The 10,307-nt window shown below is 36.8% G+C and overlaps 1 protein-coding gene across 2 annotated transcripts in view; it reads left to right on the forward strand.

The window, feature by feature from the left end:
• Window positions 1–5,504, forward strand: part of IFIH1 (interferon induced with helicase C domain 1) — a 59,839-nt gene extending 54,335 nt beyond the window's left edge. For both annotated transcript variants that reach the window (XM_049615584.1, XM_049615583.1), the window contains one exon: window positions 53–5,504. In XM_049615584.1, coding sequence (XP_049471541.1) covers window positions 53–232 — 180 coding nt within the window. In that variant the 3' untranslated portion in view covers window positions 233–5,504. The remainder of the gene's footprint in view (window positions 1–52) is intronic.
• Window positions 5,505–10,307: the final 4,803 nt, after the last annotated feature.

The following is a 10,307-nucleotide window of genomic DNA, read 5'->3' on the forward strand; positions in this document are numbered from 1 at the left end:
TCTTAATTGGATGTGCATTTAATTTTTCCTCTCACTCTCTTTTGTTTTCTAGGCTTGGGGAACGATGATGGTGCACAAAGGCTTAGATTTTCCTTGTCTCAAAATAAAGAATTTTGTAGTGGTTTTCAAAAATAATTCACCGAAGAAACAATACAAAAAGTGGGTGGAATTACCGATCACATTTCCTGATCTTGACTATTCAGAATATTGTTTGTTAAGTGATGAGGACTAACATTCGATTTGAGACTCTTTAAAAAATATTATCATCTTAACATTTACTTTGATTTTGATGAGTGTTTTTACTATACTACAGAACTGATGTGAGGATTAATAAAGTCATTGCCTTACTTGGTGTTGAGCTGCATGGAGGAAGATAATGTATTATGCTTTCAAGTATCTATCTTGTTGTTGGGCAGGGGTAAAGAACACCTAGCAGTAATACGCATTAGTATGGAGCATTATGGGACTGTGGAAAGAATGCTAGCATATAAAGGAGGCATCCAAGGTACCACTATCAGTCCTGTCACACCAATCTTCACGATGAAATTAACCAAATCAGTTCATCTTTCTGAACCAGTGTCCTTATTCGTGAAATCATCATAGTATTATTTACCTTTGCTTTCATTAGCTTTCTACTGCTACACAACAAATTAGCACAAACTTAGTGGCTTAAAACAACAGTCCTTTATTATTACACATGTTCTGTAGGTCAGAGGCCTGGACAGAGTCCTCTGCACAGGGTCTCAGAGACTGAAATCAAGTTATGAAACAAGTGATGTTTTTCATCTGGATGTACTGGATGAACATTGAATCACTTCCAAGCTCTTTCAAGTTGTTGGCTATCATTTCCTTGAAGATGAAGATGGGGATTCCTGTCTTCTTGCTAGCTGTCCACTGGGGATCACTCTGAACAGGTAGGGCTGCCCTCATCATGTGACTTGCTCATAGACCTTTTATAGCACAGCTATTTGCTTCTTCAAAGCCAGCAGGACAATCTCTCTCTTGTCTGCTAAGATAAAATCACAGGAGTGACTATGTCATATTCATAGATCCTGCCCACACTCAAAGTTAAGGGATTTTGAGGGCATATACACCACACCAGCAGACGGAAATCTTGGAGGCCGTCTAAGAATTCTGCCTCTCATACCACTTGCTCAGCTTTTGTGAGTAAGTGATATATGTATTCATATGAAAAGCACTTTGAAAAATATTAAAGCACCATGAAAAGCAAGGTACCATGAAGAAGCAGCATCAGGTAGCTTAAGTCTTATTTTTTCAGCTTTCCCTCCATAAACACAGAAATGGTGGCTAAGTCCAGACTATTTATTAATACTTGTAAGATTACCTATGTCAGTAGAGATGTCTAGGGTTCACAAAGGATGTTAGCAGGGAGCAGATGCTTGATGTTATTAGAGAAAGTATCTACCTCCACTTGTCCCTAACACCAGGTAGAAGGGTAACCTCTCCGTGACTGTGATATTTTCAGCTTTTCTGAAGTATGATTATTTGGAGATAGGCACAAGGTGCAGCATTCAGAACATTCTCACAGTAGAGACAAACAACCTCTTTTGCCATGGAAGAGCCACATGATTGAGACTGATTCACAATTGACCATTTTAACCCACACTTACTCAGATGATCTGCTGCATGGAAAGTGTTACCTTCTGTGACTAAAGAGAAACAAAATGTTGGAGGGAATGAGAAAGAAAATTCTGTGGTTTTGATGGATTAATTAAATTCAGTCTAACATTAGCTTTTCTTAATAAGAACCAAGCAAAGATGAATATTAACCAATGAGAGCTCTTGGGACAAAGAAGATTGTGGTTTTCTTAAAATACTTTTAAAACCTCCAGCTGACTCCATTTAAAGTACTGCTGTCTTCTAGAACATTTTGGAAACTATGCAGGAAACCAAATGCATAAAATAGCTAAATGTACTACTGTAACATATGTAGACTGTTTTTGAGGTGTCAACAAATATCAGGTTTTTTCATCTGTGTTTTCCAGTAAATTTTTTTTTCAATAAAGAAGTGTTATCTTTACCTCAAAGTTTTGAAATACGTGTTCCAAATAGTATAAAACTTAATATGTGATGGTACCTGAAAACTCAAATTATGATGCATGTAATAATTGTAGCATTTTGATTGATCGTTACCGAACAGTTTAATACTTAGAGTATTTGGATATCATTTACAGGATAGCCTCATGACATGTAGATATCAACCTGGAGTTGGAAGGCCTAGGCCTAGTTTTAGTCCCCATGAAACCTTCAGTTATTTGGGGCACTTTGGGCAACCTCATCTCACAGGTGCTGTGTTTCCTCTCCTGGAAAATGAGAGACTGGATTGAATGGTATTAAAGGTCTCTTACAAGTCTAACATTACCATTCTCTATGCTTCTGGCTCCCTCGCTGCTTTCATTTTAAGACCTTGTCTCATGACTTGTGGTAATATCAGCTGTGGGCTAAATACCTGGCAGGCATATGACACATTTGAAAGTAACTCATATCTGCTAAAGGGCAGTTGCGGGGGTCTCACAGGAAAGGTCCATTGGCTGGAGTCCTGTGTCTCAAAGTGGGTTGGAAATGCCTGAAAGTGTCAGGAGATTTTAGAGCAAGCATTCCCAAGCCAGTAGATCAGTGACCAACTTTGTGGGTAAGAGATGTCAAGGTTTTATACCAAAAGTTTGAGATCATTTGAGACCCTATGAAATTAAAATACAATAATTTACAGTTCATACAAACATTTGAATGTAAGACATTGAGGCAGCACGTAAGTGAATAAGAAATGTTTGCTCAAAGGACCATGAGTACATGTCACAAGCAGTTGTTGAAAGCATAAAACACTGCAATTTAATATCTCAGAGTGTTTGTTATGCCTTAGGGAAAAGAAGGCTTCTGGTGGTATTTTCAGTTCAGTGGAACATCAAGCCAAAGAAGATTTAAAGTTTCCCATCATTGTTGCTTTTAAGATGTGAAGAATTCGAACACACTTATGTGCAGATGGGAAAGAATAATAAAGAGTGAGAGAATAGTAAATTGCTTGTTGGGTGTTATTGATAAATCCTGACAAATGATGCTGCTACAGTCTTTTTCTGGGCACCCTGATCCTTTCTCAACAGTGCGTCTTTTACACGCTTTCTCCCTTTTTCGCCATCTCTCCAGCTGACATCCTTTATGTTCCACACAGATGAAACCCATGTGGCACTTTCCAGCATCTAGCACAGTTCGCGTTTTCGGAACTAGAATGTTGGGATGAGCACTGGGTATTGTATGTAAGTGATGAATCACGGGACTCTATCCCCAAAACCAAAAGCACACTGTATACACTGTATGTTAGCCAACTTGACAATAAATTCTATTTAAAAAAATAAAAAAATAAATAAAAGGAAGCAGATTAGAAAAAAAAAAAAAAAGAAGAACTAGAATGGAAAGAACATGCAGGGGGAATAATATTCACTCACCCTGAGCATAACAAAGTGCTTGTTTCCAAAGCCTGATAAACAATTACATTAGTCACAGCAGTAAAGTAAAACAAACAAACAAAAAAACAAGAAAATTATTTCATTTCCTTCTAAGAGTTATAAAGTTAATTTGAAATAACCATGAAATAACCATAAGCTTCTTCAGTCTCCTTCAGTTTGTGAATTTCTCCTTAATTTGTCATACTAGATATAGAATTTTACATCTTTGTTTTTGTGGGGGAGAGCATGGACTGAGATATAATTGGGTTTGGATCCTCAGTAGCTTTGTGACTTGGGCAAGTCACTTGATCTCTCTGAGACTATAGTTAGTACCAACCTTGAGGGACTGTCATGAGAATTTGGATATTGCATGGAACATACCTAGCATTTGGCATTTAGTAGGAATTAACGTATAGAACATAGTAGTGAGAGTGGCCAGAAAAGCAACAATAGTTGTAATAGAACAGCTGTAGGTATAGCATAAAAATAGTAAATTTTAGATTTATGTTTGATAATAAGTAGGTTACCTACAGGACTAGAGTTCCCACATCCAACATTTAGCCTAGAGGGCTTATCCAAGAGCTAAGTGGTAGCTGTAATGAAACATGATTGCTCTGAATGTGCTATTCATTGTCAGTGGAGGGAAGATTTAATGTCCATATCTGTAGGCCAACAAAAAAACAGGTTTCAGCGTGGACACAAAGATCAGCACTGATTTATTAAGTGGTTATAGGGCTTCACTAGGTCTATTATGTAGGTACAATTTTAATGAGATCCCGTCTTTATCTTCAAGAATAATGTGATAGTGTTGCTGTATTGACCTGCCCAACAATTGCAAGAGAGAGGGGTTGTAGCATGTCAACAGTAATTTTTGTCCAACACAAATGATGATTGTCTTTTATTTGTTTCTAAATCCTTAAACTTTTTAGTCGGAGCATATGAAATATGAAATACACATGGAAAGCACTGCAGATATTTTTTGTAATTTTTAGATATTTTCCACATAGAGCATTACCAAGTTCTTCTTTATAGAAATTAATCATCCCAGAAGCATCTCATTTGAAGATGAAATTGGCTGTGAGTCCTATTAGTTCATAATTTTAAAATCCAAATTAAAGACCAGATCCTCGGTGGGACTATGGGAAGAGAAACAGACTTTATAGGAAGTAATATTTAACCATGCAGTTGGAATACATTTGGGCCACTATTTAAGTTGAATATGTTTGATGAAGTATATTAGTTTTTACGTACTAATCTCATAAATGGACTTGATTTTGACACTTACGAAAAAATTGTATTTAATTCAGTTGTATGTATAAAATAATACTGAACCAAAGATGAGCATTGTTTCAACTTAAGTATTTCCTTCAAACACTGTCTTCTTCTGTCTCTTACGAAGCTTGTACTTTACTATAAACACATAGCATGAATGGACTGTTGGATGGTTAGTTCCTTCATTTTGATTCACTTAACAGGTCATAACAATGATCATAACTCATCAAGCTGTAAGGATTTGCATAACACTAAAATGCCCAAAACAACTGATTATTGTTATCCTGGACAGGGTTGTCCACCTGAGATTAATATCACTTCAGTACCACACCAATGTTTCTATTGCTAAATTTACTTTTTTTCTTTGCATTTTACCCAGGTTTATAATTTCATGACTTTACTTTGCACAATTTATACCAATAACTGTGATAACCTGTTGAGTTCACAGTCGCAACTTTCAAAGGATTTATCTCATTTGACAAGTGTATCTCAAATCTTGTGATGTTTCTTGTGTTTAATTAGACTAAATGGCTTATTCTATTGAAAGCTACTAACCTCATGGTGATAGCTCACTTAAGGCCCTAGATTTTGTAATGAACAACTTGGTTCAGTGTTTTATTGTTATCACTCATTTATTTTGGGATAAAATGCAATCCTCAAATGACTAACTGCAAGAAACAAACAAAAACCTGTCATTCCATGTAAAACATTGTGTTCCATGCAAGAGAAGAAAAAGAAGAGAAAATGAAGGTAAAAAGGGAATAGACAGAAGCCAAATGAAATAGAAGCAAAGAAATTAAAAAGACAGCCACATGATAACACATAGACAAAGAAATAAGAACAGAAGAAGAAAAAATAAATTTAACTGAGGGATATTCATACATCTAATAAATGACCAATTGTTTCTTTTCTACTCATCAAATAATTTTAAGTCTTCCTATTTGTAAGGTACTATATTTTAGGCACTGAAAGTAAAATATGGATCTTGCTCAAGAGATTTTTTTTTTAACCAGTGGTGAGGATCTTTTACTCAATAGTGAGTAAAATGAGGACCTTGCTTTTAGGATTCACTTACAGAGATTAGCCATGTATGTAAATATCAGTACAGAAGACAATGACCAATGCCACAAGAGAAGGGACGGAGAGATTACTTCCAACAGGGATGGAAGATAGAAGACTGCATTGGATTGTGGAGTGCCCAGGAGATTTTTTCAAGTCCTATTTAGAGTTTTCCCATCTTGGGAGTGGGAGAGTTGAAGATGGATTGTACATAGAAATAAGAAAAAGAAGAACACCTGATAATCCATAAAAGAAAATTTTACTATCAAATATGGTTAGTAAAAGAAAATTCACTCTATTTAGAATAAAATATTTTTGGTTTAAAGCATATAATACGTTTGAAATATCTTGTAGATAAACATGCCATTTGACTTAAAATATTACTAAACTTTGTTTACCCAAGTTAATTATAAAACAATTAAACTAATTTTAATAAGGTTCAACTCCACAATAAGGGATTGAAGAAAGAAAGAAACCAGTGAAAAAAGATGCCAGCTTCTGATGTAACAGTCATGGGAAGAGGTCAAGACTTCTCTAGATGGAGGAGCGCCTGGGTGGCTTGGTCGGTTAAGCATCCACAGAATCTGAAACAGGCTCCAGGCTCAGGTCATGATCTCACGGTCCATGAGTTCGAGTCTCACGTCGGGCTCTGTGCTGACAGCTCAGAGCCTGGAGCCTGTTTCAGATTCTGTGTCTCCCTCTTTCTCTGCCCCTCCCCTGTTCATGCTCTGTCTCTCTCTGTCTCAAAAATAAATAAACGTTTAAAAAAATTAAAAAAAAAAGACTTCTCTAGATGGAGACAAGACTGGGAGAAAGATTGTGAGATGCCTGTGCTCTGGTCACATCCATCCTTTTCAAAAGATGCCTTGAGACCCAATCCTATTTTTCCAACATTATCCTGGATAAAGGCCTCAGCAACTGGCCTAGCAGTCATTCTCTGGCCCAGGTAAGGTCACTACCTCGTAATCATCTGAGGGATAGAATACCTAAACAAGCATAGTTTTGTCTAGAACGCTGGAAGGATGGCTAGTTTGGTACATTGTACATCTTTGTTCACAATATCCAATGATTGGAATACTTTAAGAAAAGTTTTAAAATATGCTTTGTAATGAGTGCTCAATCTGACTGCACCGTGTGGTTAGGCTAAGGAAAGCATAGACCAAGTGTTCCTGATAGATAGTCTTCAACAAAGAGTGATTTTCAGGAGTTGATGAAATGAATGTAATAGCCTAGATGATGCTTAAACGGGTATTCTGGGGGAAAAAAATGAGGAGGAGAAATTTTTGAAAGGGGATCCAAGGTTTCAAACCTGTCTACGGGCTGAGGAGTAAGAGCTGTGAAACAGGGAGAGATTCAAGACTCAGAGGGAGAGAGGAGGGCATAACTGGTGTTACAAAATGCATCGGAAGAAGGAAGTGGATGAAATAAAGAGCAGAGGAAAAGATGAGGATAGTTGCCTCTGCTGCTGCTGAAGCAGGGGGATAAAAGCAAATATGAAAGAAAAAGGTACAGTTTAATGTAAAGGTAAAAAAGCAGAAGGCTGATGGAGTTTTTCTACTGGCATCAATCACTGGGCTATCTGCCGAGTTGGGTTTTGGATTTGAGGATGGACATGGGGAAGTAAGGAAAGCAGTAAAGATTTTTAACATGCTTCGATGAATGCAAAGTGACTGATCAGAAACTGAATAAGAAGATTGCCATGCAGTAGTGGGACTGGCTGATTTAGAAATAACAAATATAGAAGTAATCATTTAATAAATACTAATGTGCAGGATACTGGACTAAGTTTTCTTGTATTTATCCTTCGATATGTAAAAGAAAAAAAACAGAATGTTTAAAGATTTGATGGACTCAAAAAGTTTTAAAATGTTATGGTCACCCAAATAAAGCTGGTCTTGTTTGTGACTTCTCTCAGCACAATACTGTATTTAGAAGAACCCCAACATCAACATCTCTTCAAAACTCCTCAGAAATCACCTTCCTGAAATCCTGTGTTATCCCCTCTGAAATCCCCTACTTTCCTCCCAGACTCCTCCTCTTATAACGTAAATCAACATGATTTTACTTGTTTATTTCTTTTCCTCCCTCTGTTCATTTACCCTTGGTTTTATGGAAGCTTGAACCACAAACGGTGTTTTCCACCTTCCCTATGCGTTGGGAAATGAGGAATTTTTTTGTGAATATGCATATTAGCATGTTTTTAGTCTCTGAAATAATGGAAAATAACAATGCCCGTTACCAATTTATTATCTTTCATCTCCAAATTCAACTTTTTTTTAATCTGGTCTCTAAACACACAGCTGGGCCCTTCAAGTATTTTTGCTTTGCCAGCTGGCATTGACATTAAACTTTGCCTGTAGAGGCTTCTGGAGAAACAATGCAGAAAGGAAAGCTTTTGCTTCCTGGTTCTGGTGCACTTGCTTTTGGCAAGCTTTTGCAAGTGTGGGTAGCTTCTCCGGCATACAGTTCCTGTAGGACATGTGGCTTTCTCAGGCATCCAGGTCTTGATGGCAGCCAGCCGTACGCAGTGGCCAGCAGTATCTCCTTAGGAGCTTTGTATACAGTGTCCCCATGAATCCCTCCCCATGAATAACTTTCCTTGGGACCCAGATGGCACATTTCCAGCGAGCTCCAAAAGGCAGATTTTCAGCGAGTTCCAGCGGCCCCTTGGCAAATTCTTTGCTTTCAATAACCTACAGTTGCTTTCTCCCATAAGGTCTGAATCTCATGCTTGGTTATCTATCTCAGCCACAAGGGAAGCAGCTGCTTCATGTCTCTGTTATGTCCGTATTCTCTAGAGTTCTTTTTACTTCTTATTAATTAATTTTCTGTTACTCCAATCCCATTATAGTTAATAACTATTTATATTAAATTTTAACTAATAATTAAATAATAATAACTAATAATTAAATAGTTATTTATTTACATTTTACCTGTGGTTTCTCTCACCTGACTAGACTCACTCATGCAATCATGTCTAAAGAAATATGGGGGTTAGTTCACAAGAAGTTACAGTGTTTAAATATCAAGTTACTCTTATGTATAGACATTGTATTTTACACAGGAAATGACTCAAATGCATCTGACCAATTCTCTAACCAAATAATTTAGAAACAAGACAGAATATATTTTATAATTAGCTACTTTCATTTTCTAAATCCCAACCATCAGTTCTATAATGCCAATAGCTGAATCCAAAATTCCCATCTTACATGAAAGACCACATAATGGACATTGAGAGGATTAAATGAGAAAATGTCTGTATACTAGATTTTTTAAATGATTTAAAACCCTCAGAGAGAGAGAACTACTTTTGTTTTAGAACCCCCTAATGTGTGTTTATTTTTGAAAACGAGACCTTCTTATAGTTCCATTGATAATGAATCAAAGAAATAGCTAAACTGTTTTTGCATAAAACAGGATCAGTTAGAAGGAGCTAAAGAGGAAGGGAGAAAATGTTGGAGAGAGGGAGTCTCAGGAGCAAAGCAGGAGGCTACAGCCCAAGTAGAAATTACCAGTGGAAATTCCATCCTCATTGTCCCAAAGCACCAGTGAATATGCTACTTCCATACTTCAGTTGGTATTATTTGGCATCAGGGCTGTCTGGCAGGGCAATATGGAAACAGCGAAGAGAAAGCACACACACGCACACACACACACACAAGGAAAAGTGGCTACAGAGAATTCCAGATAACAAATGTTTAACACATTTTACGGTGAGTGACACAAAGAAAACATTTAATAAATATTAATTTCTTTCTCTAATTTGAAGTATAAGATTTAATCTCTGACCTTGGGGCATCAACAAATTGACGGAGTGTTCCATGATTATAGACACAAAATAATCAGAAAAAATACGAGTATACAATAATCACGTGGTAGACAAATTACAGGTATTTTAGAACTGAGAAAAGCTTCTGGATTAGAGTAAGAAATTTGAACAATGCTCTGTATATATTAGATGTTCATATTTCATAATAATTTAAAAGGGAAGAAGAGTAGGAAGAATGCTTTAAATGAAGGTAATATGGAAGAAGGAAGAAGAAAAAGGAACATGTTTTGCATATCTATTGGAATACCAAACTGAATCTGGGTTTGACTGGGTAACCAATATGAAGTCATTCTAGTTTTTTGAGCAGTAGAGTGACAAGTAGGAAAGATGATCTGCGAGGAGTTAGCAGGCTAAATCATACTGAAGAGAGAAAAATTGGAAGGAAAAAGATCAAGGAAGTTGGAGCCATTGAGTCTGAGATGATGAACATCTGGACTTGGTCATTGGCAGTGAGAGTGGAAGCAATGAGTGATGCTGGAAGATGTCGAAATAAAATCACGAGCTGGAAAAATTGTGACTGATATGGACTTGATGGCAATAAACAAAATAAATACAAAAGTACAGCACAGTTGGTGATAGAACCAAATACAAGAAATTTCTTTACGTTACCTTCTTTTTGCTCTCGGTATGACTCATAATTCTGCTTGGTCGTCATCTAATTCCACATGCGGTCATATTCCTGG

The sequence above is a fragment of the Panthera uncia genome (assembly GCF_023721935.1).
Source record: "Panthera uncia isolate 11264 chromosome C1 unlocalized genomic scaffold, Puncia_PCG_1.0 HiC_scaffold_3, whole genome shotgun sequence".
Taxonomy (NCBI): domain Eukaryota; kingdom Metazoa; phylum Chordata; class Mammalia; order Carnivora; family Felidae; genus Panthera; species Panthera uncia.